This window comes from Macaca mulatta, chromosome 15, assembly GCF_049350105.2.
Source record: "Macaca mulatta isolate MMU2019108-1 chromosome 15, T2T-MMU8v2.0, whole genome shotgun sequence".
NCBI classification, from domain to species: Eukaryota; Metazoa; Chordata; class Mammalia; order Primates; family Cercopithecidae; genus Macaca; species Macaca mulatta.
The window spans coordinates 21748670-21771419 of NC_133420.1; the positions used below are offsets into that span (position 1 = coordinate 21748670).

The window sequence follows — 22750 nt, forward strand, 5'->3', positions numbered from 1 at the left end:
ATCCCCTCATACTTCCAGTGAGGGAGGGGGAAAGAATCCATTTTAAAATACACCAGATCGTTCTTTTCTTCTTCCTTTTTTTTTTTTTTTTTTCTTGAGACGGAGTCTTCCTTTGTCACCTAGGCTGGAGTGCAGTGGCACAATCACAGCTCACTGCAACCTCCACTTCCCGGGTTCAAGCAATTCTCCTGCCTCTGCCTCCCGAGTAGCTGGGATTACAGGCACTCCCCACCATGCCTGGCTAATTTTTGTATTTTTAGTAGAGACGGGGTTTCACCATGTTGGCTAGGCTGGTCTCGAACACCTGACCTCATGATCCACTGGCCTTGGCCTCCCAAAGTGCTGGGATTACAGGCTTGAGCCACCTTGCCCGACCCATTTTTTTCTTCTTAACAAGGACTGCTTGATATGGTTTGGCTGTGTCCTCACCCAAATCTCATCTTGAACTGTAGTTTCCACAATTCCCACATGTCATAGAAGGGACGTGGTGGGAGGTAATTGAGTTAAGGGGGCAGTTCCCCCATGCTATCCTCGTGATAGTGAGTAAGTTCTCATGACATCTGATGGTTTTATAAGGGACTTCCCCCTTTGCTCCGTTCTCATGCTTCTCCTTCCCACCACTATGTGAAGAAGGACATGTTTGCTTCCCCTTCCACCATAATTATAAGTTTGCTAAGGCCTCCCCAGTCCTGCAGAGCTGTAAGTCAATTAAACCTCTTTCCTTTATAAATTACCCAGTCTTGGTTATTTCTTCATAACATTGTGAGAATGAACTAATACATTGCCCTCAGGAGAAATGATTTTACCAGAGCCTAACCTGCTGGGGTTTTATCAGAGAATAACCCACCTGGGGGAACGGGAATACTTAACTCCAGTCCCCTCTAGTCATCCTGTTCCACCAAACAGGGAGGGAAAATAACTAAAAAGCACTGGTGAAGTTCAAAGTTCAGGAGCACAGGCTCACCGAAAAATGACCTAATTATATAATTATACAATGCTTCCCCTCCCCGCACCTTACTGCCACATTACTAAAGACCTATTTACCACAGTTTCTTTTACCCAATACACCTTTTAACAGAAAATTACAAGGCATACTAAAAGGGAAAAAGCTGAGCGTGAAGAGACTGAGAAAGCATCAGAACAAGATATGGCAGGAATGTTGGAATTATCAAATCAGGATTTTTTTTAAACTATGATTAATGTGCTAAGGGCCTTAATTGAAAAAGTAGACAACATGCAAGAACAGATGGATAATATAATCAGGGAGAAGGAAATTCTAAGAAAGAATTTTAAAAAAATGCTAGAGATAAGAAGATACTGTAACAGAAATAAAGAATCCCTTTAACCAGCACATCAGTGAACTGTACATGTGGAGGAAAGAATCTCTGAGCCCAAGGATATGACGGCAGACACTTCCAAAACTAAAAAACAAGGAAAACAATGACTCGGAAAAAAGCAGACAGACAAACCAGAACAGAATATCCAAGAATTGTGGAACAACTATTAGAAAAGGCATAAATGCATTAATGGAAATACAGGAAGGAAGGAAGGAAGGAAGGAAGGAAGGAAGGAAGGAAGGAAGGAAGGAAGGAAGGAAGGAAGGAAGGAAAGAAGGAAGGAAGGGAGAGAAGGAGGGAGGGAGGGAACATTTGAAGCAGTAGTGACTGAAGGTTTCCCCAAATTAATGTGAGATGTCAAACCACAGATCCAGGAAGTTCAAAGAACAACAAGCAGGATACGTGCCAAAAAAAAAAAAAAAAAGTCTAGGCATATTGTATTCAAATGTCAGAAAATCAAAGATAAATTAAAACCCTTGAACAAATCAGAGGGGAATAAACACGTTACCCACAGAGACCCAAAGATAAGAGTTACATCTGACTTATCCTCAGAAACCATGCAAGCAAGAAGAGAGTGGGGTGAAATATTTAAAGTGATGAGAGACAGAAAAAACAAAACTTCATCAACCTAGAAGTCTATACTCTGCAAAATTATCCTTCAAATGTGAAGAAGAAATAAAGACTATCTCAGGCAAATAACCATTTGAGGGAATTGGTTTCCAATACATTCTCCTTGCAAGAAATGTTAAAAAGAAGTCATTTAGTGAGAAGGAAGATACGTTAGAAATCAGATCTACATGAGGAAAGGAAAAGGACTGGAGAAGAAATAAGTGAAGATAAAATTTAAAAAAATTATTCTTAATTGATATAACAGTTTGTTCAAAGTCATTATAGCAACAGCGTATTCAATTATGTACGCATATGTATAATGCTCGTGTAGGCTATGTACAAGTGAAATGTATAACAGCAATAATACAAGGGATAGGAGGGAGAAATGAGGAATATCTTGTGATTATAAGGTATGGCACTATCCATGAAAGTGGTATAGTGTTATTTGAAAATTGAGTTGGATTGCAATGGAAAATGGAGTTGCTGTAGCCACTTTTAAAAAGTAGAATTGTCTTTGGTAAATAAGAATTCAGTAAAAAATAAAGTATAATTTATATTCTAAGAAAGGAGAGCAAATGAAATCATAAGATACCCAATTACAACCACAAAAGGCAGAAAAAGTGTGGAAGATGAAAGCGGGAACAAGAAACAAGTGCAACAAATGGAAAGGCAACGAATATTGTAGACATTAAAACAACTATAGCACAAGCATTTTAAATGTCAATGGTGTAAATATACTAAATGTACCAATTTGGAGACAGAGATTGTCAGAGTAGATTTTAAAAAGCAAGACCCAAGTGTATGTTGTCTACAAGAAAACCACTTTAAGTATAAAAACATATATAGATTAAAAGTAAAGGGATGAAGAAAGATATACTATACAAACACAAATTAAGCAGAAGTAGCTATATGAATTTCAGACAGCGCAGACTTCAGAACAGGGAAAGTTATCAGAGAGGTATTACATAATGACAAAATAATCAGTTCTCCAAGAAGACATAATAATGTTAAGAAGCATTAAAATACATGAGACAGAAACTAATAGAAATGCAAGGAGAACGGCCGGGCGCGGTGGCTCAAGCCTGTAATCCCAGCACTTTGGGAGGCCGAGGCGGGTGGATCACGAGGTCAGGAGATCGAGACCATCCTGGCTAACATGGTGAAACCCCGTCTCTACTAAAAATACAAAAAAAAACTAGCCGGGCGTGGTGGCGGGCGCCTGTAGTCCCAGCTACTCGGAGGCTGAGGCGGGAGAATGGCGTGAACCCGGGAGGCGGAGCTTGCAGTGAGCCGAGATCGCGCCACTGCACTCCAGCCTGGGCGACACAGCGAGACTCCGTCTCAAAAAAAAAAAAAAAAAAAAAAAAAAAAAAAAAAAGAAATGCAAGGAGAAACAGACGAATCCACTTTCGTAGTTGGAGACTTCAACACCCCCATATCAGAAATGAACAAACTCAGCAGGTAGAAAACCAGTAAGGATATAGGGGAGTTCAACAGCACCATCAATTAACCGAATATAATTGATATCTATAAACTACTTCTTATAACAACAGAAGTTTACGCATTCTTTTCACACTCACATGGAATATTCACCAAGATAGACTACGTTCTGGGCCATAAAACACACCTTAACAAATTTAAAATAATAGAAATCGTACAAAGTCTACTCTCAGACCACAGTGAAATTAAACTAGAAATTAATAACAGAAAAGGTAGCTCAGCCAGGCACAATGGCTCTTGCCTGTAATCCTAGCACTTTGGGAGGCCAAAGTTGGTGGATTGCTTGACCCCAGGAGTTTGAGACCAGCCTGGGCAACGTGGTGAAACCCCCACTCTAAGGACTATAAAAAACGTAAGCCAAGGGTTCACGCTTGTGGTGCCAGCTACTCAGGGGGCTGAGGTAGGAGGATTGCTTGAGCCTGGGAGGCAGAGGCTGCAATAAGCCAAGATTGTGCCACTACGTCACAGCCTGGGTGACAGAGTGAGATCCTGTCTCAATAAAAAGAAAAAAAAAAAGATAGCTCAAAAATCCCAAAACACTTGGAGATTAAGTAACACATGGTTCAAAGAATAAACCTCAACTGAATTTTTTTTTTTTTTTTTGAGATGGAGTTTAGTTCTGTGGCCCAGGCTGGAGTGCAAAGGTATGATTTCAGCTCACTGCAACCTCTGACTACTGGGTTTGAAAGATTCTCCTGCCTCAGCCTCCTGAGTAGCTGGGATTACAGGTGCATGCCACCGCACCTGGCTAATTTTTGTATTTTTAGTAGAGACAGGGTTTCACCGTGTTGGCCAGGCTGGTCTTGATCTCCTGGCCTCTGGTTCTGGTGATCTACCTGCCTCGGCCTCCCAAAGTGCTAGGATTACAGGTGTGAGCCATCACACACAACCTGAAATTTTAAAGTATTTTTAACTAAATGAAAATGAAAATACAACTTACAGAAAACTCTGGGATGCAGCAAAAGCAGTGCTTAGAGGAAAATTTACAGCATAGAATACATATAATGGAAAAGAAGGGCTAAACTCAATAATCTAAGTTTCCAAGTTAGGAAACTAGAAAAAAAAAAAAAGAACAAATTGAATTCAAAATGAGCACATGAAGAGAAATAAAAATTAGAGCAGAAACTAATAAAATTGAAAACAGGAAATCAAGAGAGAAAATCAACAAAACAAAAAGCTGGTTCTTTAAAAAGATTAATAAAATCAATAAGCCTCACCTGAGCTCAGTGGCTCACACCCCCTATAATCCCAGCACTTTGGGAGGCTAAGGAAAGTGGACCACATTAGGTCAGGAGCTCGAGACCAGCCTGGCAAATGTGGTAAAACTTCATCTCTACTAAAAATGCAAAAATTAGCTGGGCATGGGGGTGCACACCTGTAGTCCCAGCTACTCAGGAGGCTGAGGCAGGAGAACCACTTAAACCTGGGAAGCAGAGGTTGCAGTGAGCTGAGATCACACCACAGCACTCCAGTGACAGAGTGAGACTCCACCTCAAAAAAAAAAAAAAATCACTAAGCCTCTAGAAAGGCTAAGAAATAAGGAGAGAAGACACAAATTGCTAACAAAAAAGGGAACAGAAACAGAAAGGAAACATCACTGCAGATCCTATGGACACTAAAAGAATGGAGAAATATTATGAACAAGTCTATGCACACAAATGTAACCTAGATGAAATGGACTAATTTCTTGAAAAATAAAATCTGCCAAAATTCACACAAGAAGAAATAGACATCAGAATAGGTCTATATCTATTAAAGAAATTGAATCAACAATTAATAACCTTCCAAAACAGGAAGCAGATGGAAAATGCTACCAAACATTTAAGAAGGAAATTATACCAATTCTCTACAATCTTTTTCAGAAGATAGAAGTATAATGGCTATATTCTAACTTATCCTATGAGGCCAGTATTATCCTAATATCAAAACCAAAGGCATTACAAGAAAAGATAACTACAGAAAAACATTTCTCATGAACATAGATGCAGAAATCTTCAAAAAATACTAGCAAATTGGAACCAACAATGTATAAAAAGAATTATGCACTACCACTAAGTGGGAATTTTCCCGGGTGTGCAAGATTTGTTCAACGTTTGGAAATCAATTAATGTAATCTATTATATCAAAAGACTAAAGAAAAGTCATGTGATCACTACTGATCATGTGATCAATAGATGCAGAAAAAGCACCTGACAAAGTCCAACACCCATTCATTATTAAGGCAAAACAAAAACAAGACACCTCTCAGTAAATGGGAATTGAGGGGAACTTCATCAATTTGATACAGAATAGCTACAAAAAACCTACAACTAACATCATACTTAGTGATGAGAACTAGAAGCTCCCCAGCTAAGATCAGAAACAAAACAAAGATATCTTCTCTCACCACTGCTTTTCATTATTGTACTGACAATTCTAGCTAATGCAATAAGACAAGAAAAGGAAATAAAACATACTGAGATTGGGAAGGAAGAAATAAAACTGTCTTTGCAGGTAACATAATTATCTGAGAAATTACGTAGAAAATCTGAGTGAATTTTAAAAAACTAAAGGAACTAATAAGTTATTATAGCAAGGCTGCAGTATACAAGATTAATATTTAAAAGCCAATTGTTTCCCTATTTACTGGCAATGCACAAGAGAGATTTAAAATCAAAAACACATTACTATTTACATTAGCACTCAAAACTACTTAGGTATAGATATAATAAAATGTGTGCAAGAGCTATATAAGGAAAAGTACAAAACTTTGACAAAAGATAACAAAGAAGAGCAAAATACATAGAGAGAGAGTTCATGCTCATGGATAGGAAGAGCCAGTATTGTCTAGATGTCAGTTCTTCTCAATTTGATTTATATATTCAACACAACCCAGTCAAAATCCCACCAACTTATTTTGTAGACATAGACAAATTGATTCTAAAATTTATATGGAGAGGTAAAAGACCCAGACTAGTTGGCTCATATTGAAGGAGAAGAACAAAGTTAGACTGACACTACCCAACTTCAAGACTTACTGTAAAGCTAAGGTAATTAAGATAGTGTGGTATTGGTGAAAGAATAGAAAAATAGATCAGTGGAACAGAATAGAGAGACCAGAAACAGACCCATAAGTATAGTAAGCTGATCTTTGACAGAAGAGCTAAGGCTATGAAACAAACATAGTCTTTTCAAAAAATAGTGCTGGAATAACTGGTTATCCATATACAAAAATATGATGTAGGCACAAAGCTTACCCCCTTCCCAAAAATTAATTCAAAATGGATTATAGACTCTATAAAGTATAAAGTGCAAAACTTATTAAACTCCTAGAAAAAAAAATAAGAGAAAACCTAAAAGACCTTGAGTATGGTGATGAATTTTTAGATTCAATCCCAAAGGTACAATCCATGAAACAGAGAATAGATAAGCTGGACTTTATTAAAATTTAAAACTTCTGGTCTCCAAAAGACAATGTCAAGAGAATGAGAAGACAAGCCATAGACTCAGATAAAATATTTGCAAAAGACACATCTGATAAAGGACTGTTATCTAGAATATACAAAGAATTAAAACTCATCAAGAAGAAAACAAACAATACATTTAAAAATGGGCAAGGCTGGGCATGGTGGCTCACTTCCTGTAATTCCAGCACTTTGGGAGGCTGAGGCAGGTGGATCCCTTGAGCTTAGGAGTTTGAGACAAGCTTGAGGAAAATGGTGAAACATTATCTCTACAAAAAAATTACAAAAATTAGCCAGGCGTGGTGGCGCACGCTTGTAGTCCCAAGCTACTCAGGAGGCTGAGGTGGGAAGATGGCTTGAGTCTGGGAGGCAGAGGTTGCAGTAAGCCAAGACTGGGTCACTGCACTCCGGCCTGGATGACAGAGTGAGACTCTGTCTTAAAAAAATAAATTAAAAGAATGGCAAAACAGTTGGACACTTACCAAAGAAGATGTACAGATGGCAAATAAACAAATGAAAAGAACATCATATGTCACCAGAGAATTGAAAATTAAAACAACAATGTGATACCACAACACATCTGCTAGAATGGCCAAATTCTCAAACACTGACAACGCCAAATGCTGGAGAGGATGCAGAGCAACAGGAACTCATATTCACTGTTGGAGGGAATGCAAAATGCTACAGTGACTTTGGAAGACAGTTTGGCAGTTTTTAAAAAAACTAAACATATTCTTACCATACAATCCAGAAATTACACTCTTTGGTATTTGCCCACATGAAATGAAAATTTAGGTCCACACAAAAACCTCACACAAATGTGTATAGTAGCTTTATTTATAATTGCCAAAACTTGGAAGGCACTAAGATGTCTTTCAGTAGGTGAGTGAATAAACTGTGACACGTCCAGACGATGGAATATTACTCAGCACTGAAAAGGAATGTGCCAGCAAGCCATGGAAAGATATGGAGGGAACTTACATGCATTTTGCTAAGTGAAGGAAGCCAGTCTGAAAAGGCTACATACTGTCTGATTCCGACTATATAACATTCTAGAAAAGGCAAAGCTATGGAGACAATAAAAGGATCAGTGGTTGACAGGCGTTAGCGGGAGGGAAAGATAAAAGGCAGCGTGCAGAGGATTTTTAGGGCATTGAAATCATTCTGTATGATACTACAATGATGGATACATGTCATTGTACATTTGTCAAAATTCATAGAATGTACACCACCAAAGCAAACCCTAATGTAATCTCCGGATTTTGGATGATACTGACGTGTCGATGTGGTTTCATTGATTGTAACAAAAGTGCCTCTGTTGTGGGGGATGTTGATAGTTGTGGAGGTTGTGTGTGGGTGGGGGACAGGGGTGTGTAGGAATGCTGCACTTTCCACTCAATACTACTTTAAAAAATCAAATTTATTAATTAATAACAAAAAAGAGTGGAAGGAAGCAAGGAAGAGAGGGAAGGAGAGAGGGAGGAAGGAGGGAGGAATAAAGGAAAGAGGAAGGGAGAGAGGGAGGAAGAAAGGAGAGAGAGAAAGAAAGGAAGGCGAGGGAGGAAGGAGATGAAGGAAGGGAAGAAGAAAGGAAGGGAGGGAAGAAGGAGACAGGGAGTGGGGAAGCAGAAAGGGAGAGTTGTCTGACTTTACAGTCCAAGAGAGAAGCTTGCTTCTCAGAGAGTGGTGCCACACTTTGGATGGGACTCCATGTTAAGAAAGGCCAGACCCCTGGACATGGCCCAAACAGAGAAAGTTTAGACAAAGAGAAATTTGGAGTTTTAATAGGGAGGGGCCTGGTACCAGGGAATAAGGAGCCTGAGGATTTTGATGGAGAAAATTATAAAATTTTTAAGACATTTTAAAAGATCTAAACAAATGAAGATCGATATCTCGTTCATGGATTAAAAGACTCAATATTTTAAAGATGTCAATTCCCCTCACTTCATCTGTTTATTCAATTAATTCAATTAATTCAATGTAATTCAATTCAATTAAAATTCCAACAGATTTTTTAAAATGAAACTTGACAAGCTAATTCTAAAATTTCTACAGAAATGCAAAGGGCTAAGAATGGCCAATGTATTCTTGAAGAACAAAGTGAGAGAACTTGCTGTATTGGGTTTCAAGGCTAATCATAAAACTGAGAGTGAAGCCAATGTTACCACACTGGCTCAGAGATAGACACACAGTTCAACAGCCAGGACAGCCTGGGAGCAGATTGACACAGGAGACACTTGATGCATGATGGAGATGCTACTGCAGACCAGTGGGGAAAAGACGAACTTTCCAATAAATTGTGTGGGACAATCAGACCCCTACCTCAAACCATATGCAAAAAGGAGTAAGTATAAAGGAATTTAAAAATTGCTTACTTTATTTTATTTTATCTTTTTTTTTTTTTTTTTTTTTTTTTGAGATGGAGTCTTGCTTTGTCACCCAGGCTGCAGTGCAGCAGCAAGATCTGAGCTCACTGCAACCTCTGCCTTCTGGGTTCAAGTGATTCTCCTGCCTCAGCCTCCCGAATAACTGGGATTACAGGTGTGTGCCACCATGCCTGGCTAATTTTTGCGTTTTTAGTAGAGCCAGGGTTTCACCATGTTGACCAAGCTGGTTTCGAACTCCTGACCTCAGGCAATCCACCTACCTCAGCCTCCCAAAGTGCTGGGATTATGGGCATGAGCCACCACAGCTGGCTAAAATTACTTTCTTTAAAATTAAGTACTGAACTGTTCATTAAAACATCCTACACACTGGCTGGGAATGGTGGCTCACCACCTGTTATCCCAGGGCTTTGGGAGGCCAAGGCAGGCAGATCACCTGAAGCCAGGAGTTTGAGACCAGCCTGGCCAACATGGCAAAAACCTGTCTCTACTAAAAATACAAAAATTAGCTGTGCATGGTGGTGCATACCCGTAATTCCAGCTACTGGGGAGGCCGAGGCATGAGAATCACTTGAACCTGGGAGGCAGAGGTTGCAGTGAGCCGAGATCGTGCCACTGCACTCCAGCCTGGGTGACACAGATTGAGACTCTGTCTCAAAAAAGCAAACAAATAAATAAATAAATTTTTACAAATCAATAAGAAAAAGACAAATGATGCAAGAAAAAATGGGTAAATGGCTCCAACATGCACTTAACAGAAGAGAAAATGCAAATAATGAATAAACATGTGAAAAGATGCTCAACCTCTTTAATAATCATACAAATTCAAATTACAATCACATTGATATATCATTATTTAACCACCAGGGTGGGAAGAAAATTGAAAATGCCAAATGTTGGCAAGTATGTCTCCTCCAGCATCCCCCACCAGACCATGCCGTTCCCCTGCAGAAGTGTAAACTGGTACAACCACTTTGGAAAACCATTTGACGATCCTCAGTAAGGCTGAAGAGGGGTGCCTGCTCAAGGCCAGCAATTCCACTCTAGAGAAATGCTTGTGTGTGTGTGTGTGTGTGTGTATGTGTGTGTGTGTGTTTGTGTGTGTGTGGGTGGGTGGGTGTTCCTGGGGGGGGCTGGTGACTTTCCTGGACCTCTACTGGCCTCAGGCCATGTACAAGTCCCCTTCCCTAAGACTCCCCCAAATCCCTGCCTCCCCACACACCTTGGGACAACACAACCCCACTGGCCTATCTTGCAAACTGTCTTTCTGGGCCTGGCCTATTTAGAGAAAGCGTGGACCCCAGACCTAGACCCAAAGGAAGTTTCTTACTGACTCTGAGACCTTGTGTGCGAATTTTTTCCCTCTGAGGCCGCTGCTGCCTGCACTGTAAAATGGGTTGATGACAGCACATATCTCACAGGGAGTTTGGGAGGCAGCAGTAAGTTGGGATCAGCAGGGGCTGGGCAGGGTGTGAGCCGTCAGTGTGAAGGCTACTCTCCACAGATAGAAGTTCCTCCCTGTCCTCAGGACACAGCCCTCTCTCCTGACTCCATTTCTTCCAACTATTTTTGCTCACCTCAGTCTTGACCTCCCAGGCTCAGGCGATCCTCCCACCTCAGCCTCCTGAGTAGCTGGGACTACTGGCGTGCACCACCATGCCTGGTTAATTTTTGTGTTTTTTGTAAACATGGGGTTTTACCATGTTGCTCAGGCTCATCTCAAACTCCTGGGCTCAAAAGATCCTCCCACCTTGCCCTCTCAAAGTGCTGGGATTACAGATGTGAGGCACCGTGCCCGGCTCTGGCTGTGCCTTTCTCCTGGTCTAATTCCACTCATGTTTGCAGAAGATCTTCTTTACCTCCAGCCTGTAAAGATCTCTCTCTTCCCTATGCTTCCAGTCTATTCGCTCAGCAACAAATATTTCCCAAGAGCTCACCGGAAAGAAGGCATTGTTTAAGGTGTTTCAAGGGACTGTGGGGAACTCAAGAGCCCCCAAGGTCCTGGTGGAGAGGCGGCTCCAGAAGCTGTGTGGGAGAAGGGCAAGGAGATCCTGCTGTCACCCTCTCATCCTCAGTAACCGGCATGGCTTGGCACATAGTAGGTGCTCAATAAATAATGCTTAAACATTGGACCAGAAAACTGAGATGCATTCAGATTGTACACACTCAAGCAGCTAGGGGGATGCGTGTGTGTTTCTGTGGACACACACTCAGGAGCACACACGTGTGCATGTGAGCATCGATGCACCCAACCCACCTGCACACATAGCCCCGATGCCGAGGCCCACTCCAGCCGGCACCTCGCGCGCATGAATGCCGCCTCCTGCACAAAGCTCATTTATTTTGATTTATGAATATTACAAAAATAAACCTGAGCATCTTCTTGGGGATTCTGTGATTCTGACACCGGTCCCTACGATATTGCTTTTCGCTCCTGGTTACCTGAAATTAGCAGAGTAATTCGGAATCTGCATCTTTATTTAAAAGAAAAAACTGTAGATGCAGAATTATAAAAATTTAATATGCTCCCAGGAAAATGAAAAATGAGAGGTTGTGATCTCGTCTAACACTTTCAAATGTGTTTATTAATTCATGTTTTAAATCATAAGTTTCATTCGGTGAGAGCCATGCACAGCAATAAGCCCGTTTTAAAATATTAATGAATAAACAATATTTCTCTATTGAAATATAACATGCTTCTTTGAACAATGGACCACCAGTAATAAATCAAAACCAGGAGAAAATTGCATTTCATATTTAATACAAGTTGAACTCTGCCTTTTTATAAATGATATCTTTTTTGTTTAATTGGCGTCAGTTCAGATCTAGCAGATTGCTAATAAAATTCTGGATTTCCATATTTAATGATGCGTACACTTTCTGCTGAAATTTTACCAGGAAAAAAGAATCAGTCTTTTATTATCTCCTGAGGTGGCGGTGAGAGGTGAGGCCTCGGCCTCAGGCCAGCCTTGAGGGTTGGGGGTGACAGGCTGGAGTAGGTGGGCTGAAAAGGTCGCGCCACCCCCAGGACCCTCACTCAGCCATTGACATACCCTGGTAACCCCGTGGCTGACCAGAAGTAATCGTTCCAGCTGGAGGGGCTGGAGACGGGGCATCCCCTTCTGACCCGGGGCACAGTGTAGCAATAACAACAATGAGAAAACGCACCCCATCCTGGGCCAGGCACCTTCGCATGCGGCAGCTCACTCAATCTTTACAACAGTCCTACAAGCTAGGTGAGAACGAAGTCCTCATTTTACAGATGAGAAAACTGAGGCTGCAGAGAGAGGAAATTCCACGGCCAAGATCACACAGCGGGTGAGTGGCAGGACTCGGCCTGACTCTGTGCTTGGATTCTTCAGGCTTGGAGGAAGATGCACCCACCAGGGTGTCAGAAGACCTGGGTTTTATCCACAGTGGGTGACCTGGGACTTGGAAGAGCCACGTGGTGTCTGCACAAGCTGGAATCTGAGTGCAAATCACCCCCACAAGGCAGGTTGTAGATAGAGAATAAGAGCAGCCAGCCTTGGCAGTGCTATTTGTAGAGCACTGTTGGAAGGGCTTTATCTGCACCAACTTGCGTGATCTACCCTGCGATGCCAGGAGGCAGGTGCTTGACAAGAAGGAGACTGAGGCACAGGGAGGTTACATGACTTGCCCAAGGACACACAGCTGATAGGAGGCAGGGCCTGGATTCAAACCTGGGTAGTTTCACTCAAGAGCACACATTCATCAGCGTTAAGCCACGGTGCTTCCTAGCTGTGAGGTCACACTGCCCCCGGGCATCCATTCTTTGCCTCTGTGAAGGGGCTGTATCCACTTGGCCGTGAGGTGTGGCTCCTGGCAGTACATTGGGTGGCGCCCAGATGGAAGCAGGTCACCTGCACATGGCTGAGTCTGCCACAGCCAAGTCATCGGGCTGGGAGTGGTTGTGCTGGTTGTCCATAGGCTGGGTCGCCGGGCTCAGCAGGAACCAGTTGCAGGCCTATTATTGGCCAGAAGCATCTGTGGACACAGCAGCCTTCCTGAGGGTGTCTCTGGGTTGCTCAGCTGCTGGGGAGAGGCACCAATGGCTCTGATGGGGTGTTGGGAGGAGACCGGCATTCTTCCCCTTCTCCTTTCTGCCCCGCCTAAGGCTCGTAGTGAAACTGCAGACCCAGCATGATGAGAAAGAGACACTGACAAGATAGCGGAGGCACAAAGGAATAAGAATGTGAGTTGGCCAGGCGTAGTGGCTCACACCTGTAATCCCAGCACTTTGGGAGGCTGAGGCAGGCGGATCACTTGAGGTCAGGAGTTCAAGAGCAGCCTGACCAACATGGTGAAACCCCGTTTCTACTAAAAATACATACATACATATATATATGTAAGTCGGATGTGGTGGCACGTGCCTGTAATCCCAACTACTAAGGAGGCTGAGGGCAGGAGAATCGCTAGAACCTGAGAGGTGGAGGTTGCAGTGAGCTGAGATCACGTCATTGTACTCCAGCCTAGGAAACAAGAGTGAAACTCCATCTCAAAAAAAGAAAAAAATGTGAGTTTAGGCTCCAGACTGACGTTCTGGCTCTGTGTGTATTTGGCCAAGTGGCTTCAGTCTCCCCATCTGTGAAATGTGAAATGGAGATGATAATCGCACCTTCTGTGGGAGGCCGCTACGAGCATTTCAAGAGGGAGTCTGGGACCAGCTGAAGAGCAAGCATCTCCTGCCTCCTGCCTCTGTGGCTTCTCTGGTGTACCCTTCCCCATGACCCCTGCTCCCTCCCCCGCAGCTCCTCACTTTCCCAACCCTGTAGGGCCTTTGCTGGGATGTCCAGTAGGGATGAAAAGTGCTGCACAAGGGGAATGGCAGGGCTGAGCTCCGCTGGAGGGCACAGTGATCTGGGCTTGGCCTTGAAGGACAGGCGTTCACCAGGGGAGAGGGTACAGAAGGACATTCCAACAACAGGGAATGAGGGGCCAGGCTCCTTCCTTAAGCCTCTTGCTCAAGATTACACAGCTGGTAGGACGCGAAGCTAGGATTCAAATCCACATCTGGGCCGGGCGCGGTGGCTCATGCCTGTAATCTCAGCACTTTGGGAGGCCGAGGAGGGTGGATTGCTTGAGGTCAGGAGTTCGAGACCAGCCTGGCCAACATGGTGAAACCCTGTCTCTACTAAAAATACAAAAAATTAGCCAGGTGTGGTGGCAGGAGCCTGTAGTCCCAGCTACTCAGGAGGCTGAGACAGGAGAATCGCTTGAACTTGGGAGGTGGAGGTTGTAATGAGTTGAGATCACATCACTGCACTCCAGCCTAGACAAGAGCGAGACTCTGTCTCAAAACAAACAAACAAACAAAAAACCCCATCTGTTGAACTCTAGAACCTGGGGGTAAGATCTGTTCAAACCCAGAGCTGGTTGTACGGCCAGGAGAACTAAGGAGACTGGGGCCAGAGCTGAGCGGGGCAGAGCCTGGGACTTGGGAAGACACCCATGGGGGCACGGGTGCACACCAAAGCCCAGGCAGAATTCTACCCATGGTAAAGTACACGTGGAGAACGTGCCCAGGCCTGCGCTTAGAACTTCAGCTGGTAGGAGGCACAGCCAGGATTCAAACCCATGCTGCTGGGCTCCAGAACCTTCACTGTGACAGCTGCCCTCCCAGGGAGGTGCTCTGTTTGCCCCCATTAGTGCCAGGCCCAGTCCAGCACAGCCAGAGGAAAGGGGGTCTTCCTGTTTCTCACCTCCAACCCCATGATCCGTGGACACAGATAGCACCACACACACACACACACACACACACACACACACACACACACCCCACAGGACACCCACACTCAGGTGGCCCAGGCAACTGAGGCATGGGCAGGAAAGCCACAAGCAGGGACGATTTCCCTGGTCACCACCCCCCCGACGGGATCTCATACTGGAGGCCTGATGGCCCAAGTTCACCACAGCCTGTCTGATACTAGTGGCTGCTGAATGTGGCACATGGGGACTTCACAGGGCAAACCCCAGTCCTGGACAGGTGGTGTTGCTTCTTTGAGCCCCAGAATCCCACGGGAAAATGAGATAATAGCACCCCTCATGGGGTTCCACAGGCATTAAATGAGATACTGTATGGGAAGTGCCTGGTGGGGGGCCGGCCCAGAGGGGAGGACCCTGTCTCCTGGCACCAGCACACATTTCACCCCGCCTGGGAGACTCGGCCCAACGTTTCTTCTTCACTTCTCTGGAATGCCGCCCCTTCCCACCCCCGCTTCTGGCCAGGGAATGGCACATGGACGTTGTTTTGATTGGGGGCTACAGAACAGCCCTAACTTGGTTTGCAAGGTCACCTGGTCCAATAGACTTAAGAGACTCTCACACCACTTGTGCACCCCAAGCCGAAGCCTGGTACCCATCCCCACGTGGACAGTGCACAGGCCCTTGGGCCCCACATGCTTGTGAACACACACGTACTCTCAAGTAAGCACACGGGTTCCTGTGCATCGAGCGGTATGTGGACAGGCCCCTTCGCCCGTGACTGGGTATTTCTGGCAGTTTCCTGTTGTTATTCTCCTTGATCTTGTAATGGGTTTTGGGACCCCCGCTTCTCTAGTCCCTGGGCTCAGAAGCCCCCAAGGCTTTCCGAAGCTCTCACTAAGTGTTGGCTTCTTGAGCAAGAAGGGCTAGGTCAGGGTGTGGGGTCTGGTTTTACTCATCTCTGAGTCCAGCCTCTAACCCACCGCTTGACACAGAAAACGTACCTGGTGAAAATCTATTAAAATCAACGATTGATTTCACCCAGTTTGGAGTGAGACATGCCCGCACAGTCTCCATGTCTGGAGCGCTTTACAAACCCCAGGGGACACCAGAGGCTGGGCCAGAGGGCCTGTGTGGTGGCCCAGTTTCCTCACCTATGAAGTGAGGATGCTTCTGTCCTCCCAGAGAGGTGGTGAGGAGTGAAGAGAGAAAACGTGCACATGCTTCCTAACACAGCACATAGGAAGAGCATTGTTATTTTCATTTCGGCCTCCCTAGGATAACGGAGACGCCCATAATTCCCTCAGGGGTTGCTAGTCAACGTGGGAATCTCCTCTAAGCACTGGCCTGTGCTTCTCTCCACACACTGGTCCAAGGTGAGACTCAAGGCGGTTCCAAGGAAGTGTCTGCTTTGGGATGTTGAAGATGAATTTGGGTGTGCCTACGTATTATGTTCCCACAGTATATTTTTGCAAAACCACATAGCATATATTGTTTTATTTACAAAGATGAGAAAGGCTGACCCGCAAGCTAATTGAATCATGCAAATAACTATTTAGCCATGGGAGCAATTCCTACAGGCAGGCTGAGCACCAAGTGAGGGAGGACGGCTTTGGAGGACAATCTATTTTATAAAGTTTACCCTCACAGTGTAACTGCCTGGAGATTAATGGGAATGGTGGCCCTAGACCTTGTTTTGCCTGGCTTTACCAACTGAAAGAGTCAAACAGTTGTATTTATCATAGACAATTTGCTGCAACTAATTAACATTAATCTGATTTCCTGTGAGTCAGTTTCCTTGAGATATAGTAAACAGGCCAATTACCTGCCATTGACCTCTTTTATTATAAAGATTTAGATATTAGCAACAGATGTATATGTAAACATATGGAATTTCTAACAATTTGAAGAAAACAAACATTAAATCCAGTTAAAAGATTTTTAATTGGTCTTACAAGATTACAAATTTAGAGTTTAAAAAGGTATGTTGAATATTGCACAGATTGTTTTTTCAATGGCATCTGAGGCCCATTCTTTCCAAACTTTTCTTAGTCTTTAACTGTAGTTAAAGAAGTTAAAGGTGAAGCAGCAAATGTGTGCCAGACGCAGTGGCTCACACCAGTAATCCCACACTTTGGGAAGCCAAGGCAGGAGGATTGCTCGAGCCCAGAAGTTCAAGACCAGCCTGGACAACACAGTCAGAACCCATCTCTAAAAAAAAAACAACTTAAAAAAAAAATTCAGTGGGGTCCAGTGGCTCACACCTGTAATCCCAGAGCTCCAGGAGGCCAAGGTCGGAGGATTGCCTGAGGCCAGTAGTTTGGGACCAGCCTAGGCAACATATCAAGCCATGTCTCTACAAAAAAGAAAAATTAGCCAGGCATGGTGGTATACACCTGTAGTCCTAGCCACTCAGGAAGCTGAGGCAGGAGGATCACTTGAGCCCAGGAGTTTTATGCTGCAGTGAGTCAAGATCACATTACTACACTCTAGCCTGGGTGACAGCGTGAGACCCCATCTCAAAAAAAAAAAAAAAAAAATTCCATCTAACAAGTGCCAAAGGCATCACTAGGTCAGGAGAGTGTGAGCTGAGGGCAGAGAGACCTGAGTTCAAGGTGTGACGCCTTGCTGTCCTAGGTCTGTGATCTTTTGGCATTCGCTTAAATTTTCTGAGCTTTGGTTTCCTAATCTATGAATACGGAGTTTTCCTTGGGGTGTTACTGAGCACATCAGGATCAAGTGAGGACTCCCAACGATGGTTCAGTAGGTGGCACGATGCCTGCACACTCAACAGCAGCTGCTCCTTCCCTCCCAGCCCCACCATCATCTCAGAGTCATCTCCGACAGGCAGGCAGTCACACTCCCAGGCCTGGTGCTGGGTGCACTTTCTCCTCTCCCTGCACTTGGCTGGCTCAAATAGTGAATTAAGAAACTGCATCAACATTTAATCATGAAAGCAAAAAGTTTATTCATGTTTGAAACTACATGTAACTACCACGAGGAAGACTTTTTCAATCCAGGGTGTAATCCAGTTAGAAAGGAACACGAAACGTTTTTAATACATTAGAATCACCGCCACAAATTATTTTCATGACTCAATCAGTTTCAGAATCGCATACAATACAAAAAGAGAAAGGAGAGGGGGCCCCATTACACAGGGTGAAATATACAGTACTGAATACTGAAATCTGAATGCATCACAATTAGTCGCTGCTTTTTTTTTTTTTTTTTGCATGGATTAGTAGTAAGATGAAGAACATTCAAAATGTTTCTCAGTATTTACAACAGTTTTACTGATCCTGTGTTGAATTAAGACCCAATGTTTCCACTCTCGGTTTTTTAAAAGTTGCAAATGCAACCCTGATTTTTCTTTTAAAAGATTACAATGTACATTACATTTTATGAAGGGAAACAAAGAGTTAATTACAAGATGCAAAAAGATAAGAAAGAGACAAACTACAGCGTGAGTATTGTTCAGAGGTAGTAAGTGAGCACTCTAAGCTACAGAACATGTTGAAATTCTATTGGTTTGTATGAGTTCGCATGAGGTAATAAAGCTGTGTTTTGATTGGTGGGATGTATAAATACTCTTTTGCTACACTATATACAACACTCCAGAGAGCAGGGCCTTTTGCGGATGCCCAGAGGACGTAGCAAACCTTGACAAGTCTATGCAGCACCCAGTGCACACCGTAAAACCCCAGACGGATCGATCTCGTTTTCACCTCTATCAGCAGCAAGTATCTTCGTCTCTCAGAACAATCTGGATCCATAATTTTATTACCGAGCAGACTCTGGGCACTGGTGCTTTCAGAGAGAGAAACGATGCTACCAGTCTCTGATCTAATTATAACATAAGAGATCTGAACACAAACGTGACGAGGAAGATTCTTAAACACAACCATCATTAACAGGGATAGCCAAACAGCTCTTTATTCCAACTCCATTAGTGATATGAAAGTAAGACAATCCAAGTCAGTAATGGAAATATGCAAGAAGTTCAATTTAGGTGAGGTGAATTTTTGCATCTGCTTTAACGATTGAGGTTTAGTGTATATTGTACTTTTTACCCTTAAGGCCAAGTAATTGGCAACTGTGAAACCATTAATGTAAAATATTGGTAATAAATTATGATAAAATAGCTACAGGACTGTCAACAATGTTAAATCTTGGCCTAATTGGATAAAGTGCTTTTTTTTATTTCTTAACATTGTGTGTTTTTAAGTATAAATACAAATGATTATGATTCCTTAAAAAACAGATTTACCAAGTTCTCTAATAAGACAAGGTTTTACAGTAAAGCTGTAGATGGTGGGCTACAAAAACGCTTTCCTTTTCCTCCTATTGCTCTGAATGCACTTATCAAGGCATGTCAGCTCAGGGAAAAGTGTGGCCAGAGATTAGTTAGAGGTATCCGAGTGCACACTTCCTGGGCCTTCTGTAGGAGAAGTCACAGAAGATGGAGTTGTTGCGTCCTGCCAGCCTCCATTAGCCTGAAAGGAGAAATACAGTTCAACGGGTGCACGTCTACATATTAATTCTACTCCCCAATTTAAAACACCCAGATGACAACATGAGAGCAGAGATGCATTAGCAAAATGTATTTTCTAAACCCACTGTGGCAGGAGTTGGCAGCATGTGTTAAAGTGGGATTAAATGCATGTAAAACAAATCCATCCCATCAAGTAAAGACTTGGCAATAAATCAACATGCCGAAGAAGGGCTTCAGCGAGGCCCATGCTGGCACCAAGCTTGGCCTTTGATCTGCTGGTAAAACTACAGTGTCTCAAAAAGAATCTCTTAAGAAGGGAGCAGTGGAGAAGCTCAATGCAATGCCTCAGCAAAAGCCTGGGCTCCATGAAGTCTAAACTTCACCCCGGCTTAATCATCATTTCCACAGAGAAGCAGTTGCCCACCCTTTTTCCATACACGCCTGATAGCCAGCTACTGTAACCCTTAGAAAGTGAAGGCCAGAATTTCCCTCCAAATAGGATCTTCCAGAATGAAAATGCATGAGCCGCGGAGCAGCACACACTGTTAAAATCTGTATTCCAATTATCTGTGGCCGAGGCTGCTATTTAGGATGTTGCTCCTGCCTTCCACATGCTGCTGGCCCTTCCTGCCTCAGACCCGCAGCAGCAATAACTGTACTCAGAAACAAATTTGCCTTATGTCTTGGCCTATAGTGGCAATTGCTGAAATCAATGTCTGATCAGATTTCTGCTGTGGCAGACAGCTTGTCGCTACATATTTTTATGTCAGTCAAGAAGAGGGAGGTGCCAGCCTCGTGAGTTGGGGAACACTGAGTGGAAGTGATGGGGCAGGCCTTTCTGGAGAGGAGGCGAGGGTGAGCTGGCTCCCAGTGCCTGCAGCACCAACCACCCTCTGCCTGCATGCTGCCCCCAGACCCGGAATCCCACACCAATGTCAGGGTGGATCATAAGGTGCCTCCTGCCTCCCTCACATCTACCTGCAATTTCCTCTGCAAGTCCATCCAAAATGTCCTCTTTCAGGCCTGGGCTGCCAGGCTGCTGAGAACTCTGTCTAGATTCCCTGCCCAGCCCGGATATAGCTCCTAGATGAGCATGTGGCAGCCATTGTTTCTTCTCCCGTGATTACAGTTCCTGGAGAACTCCCTGTCTTCTGATTCACTGCAGAGTTCGGCAGGCAAAGCACCTTTTCTACCTCCATGACCCACGGAAAGGGAGGGAAAAACCTAACAACCCCACAGAGATGACCAGAGCCTAACGGAAGAGGATTTTCCAGGCTTGGGGCATACCAAATTCAGGTTAAGAACAACAAAAGGAAACAATATTAGAAAAAAAAAAAAAAAAAGCTATGGTGGTATTGTTCTAAAGCCTCTGTTGTGCCAGGTTGGCTAATGACATGCCCGTGTGTGTTCGGTGGACTCTCAGAAATCCTCTTCTCTATCTAAAAGGTAAGCTGTTTCCCCCCTCAGGTATGAAAATCTACTCAGGAAAAGAAAAACTCTCACACAGATACAAGTCTAAAGATATTCCATCTGAAGTAAACATCATTCCTCTTTTATCCAAATTTATAAACAACAAATGTACAATATTTTTACCCAGCGTGGCAGCTGGAGGAGAGGTTGTCAGCAAGCATTCTTTTTTTTTCCAAATAAATTAATCCTTACTCTGGTGGTTTGAGATTATGCACTGTATTATACAACAGCGCCTTATCAAGCCTCATCAGTGAAGATGGAATTCATGTCTGTAAAATGCTGCAGGCAATCACAGTTTCATATTTTATCATGTTGATAAGGATATCGCACATTCTCTGAAGCATTTCAAAACACTTAAATGAAAAAGGAGAAATGCAACTAAAAGGCTTTTTATATGGTTTGTTGTGGGTTATTATGAGTTATTTATAAGCCCAAAAAGAAAGATTTGACATTTCAAATGTAAAAGATTTGAGTATTTAATGGTCCTTTTTTCCCTTTACAATTGAACATCCTCAATCACTTTTTAAATCATTAATATTTACTCTCATAGCAAGCCAAGGCCCTAAAAAGGGAGAATTTTGCCCATTTTCTTCCTGAGTCTACTACCGTGAGTTGGGCAGTTAATTTCCTTCCTAAGTGTAGAACCCCAGACTCCATCCACCACCCCCCGCAGCACCGCCACGATGACCTGCCTCCCTGCCTCCTTCCCCTTTTCCAGAGCTGTGTGTTTTGCCATTTTCCATCCATGTCAGTGGAGGGAAAGGTAAAGTTGTAGTGAAGTAGTTACAGAAGTTAAAATCATTTCCTCCATAATTAAAGTTGTCAAATATGTTTTGCATCCCACATTGACAATACAGCAAGATGCTTTTAATAACAGAATTATTTGTTTAGCTTGGTTTGTTGGTCTGCCTGGGAGTCTCCAAACTTACCACCTTCATCTGAGTTCTGCTTCGGAATTTTTCCTGCTGCTGATTCTAAGATAAATGACCTGTTTTCTACCGTCTCCCTGGAACACAGCACTGATGGTAGGAAATGGCATCTTAATGGGCTGATGCTTAAGTCCCTGCTGATGACAGGACACCAGCCACTTCTGGGCATCTATGACGACTTCTAAGGGTATCCAGCTGGCATTAAGCATTTAGGTTCTTAAAATAAAAGTGCAGCAAAGATGCTGCCTTCCCTACCTGCCAATAAGATGAGAAGCCAGGTCAAATGGCTATTAATTTCTTTATTAGTCACTGTTTACCTGACACTGTGCTCCTACAGCTGGCTCCCCAGAGTACTCACATTTAAATTATGTGGACTGTACAGTGAATTTCCTCCAAGGCCATCACTGTAGCCTCCCGTCTGATTGATAACATGACGGAGGGTATCCACCTAGGTGAGAGAAAACAAAATTCATCATCCCAAATCTATTAAAACGTCATCACTTACAAAAGGAAATAATTTGAATTATGTGTGCCACAAGGGTTTAACATCTTCAATGAAAGACAAATTTATCAATCAAATGTGACTGGCAGAATTTCAACCATTCTTTGCATATTTAAACTCACAAATCTTTGTTTTTCATGCCAGCCAAACAATAACATCTTCATGGCAATGCAACTTTCCATCTACAGCAACCAAATGGATGTGGCTGTGGGTGAAAACCTACTTAAATTGTGTATATGGAATTATCTCAACTCTCTCTCTCTCTCACTTTCTCTGTGTCTCATACACACACATCTAAATGTATAAAAACTATATGAGTAGTTCTGTTCTCAATTAAGAGGACAAGAAAAGAGTAGAAATTAT

At 43.3% G+C, this 22750-nt stretch overlaps 1 protein-coding gene across 2 annotated transcripts in view; it reads right to left on the bottom strand.

Annotated features, from left to right (window-relative positions):
• Window positions 1-17937: 17937 nt before the first annotated feature.
• The window catches only part of PBX3 (PBX homeobox 3), a 226731-nt gene continuing 221918 nt past the window's right edge, over window positions 17938-22750 (bottom strand). For both annotated transcript variants that reach the window (XM_015116821.3, XM_015116823.3), the window contains 2 exons: window positions 22244-22333; window positions 17938-19487 (listed from right to left, as the gene is read on the bottom strand). In XM_015116821.3, the coding sequence (XP_014972307.1) occupies window positions 19395-19487; window positions 22244-22333 (183 nt within the window). In that variant the 3' untranslated portion in view covers window positions 17938-19394. The remainder of the gene's footprint in view (window positions 19488-22243; window positions 22334-22750) is intronic.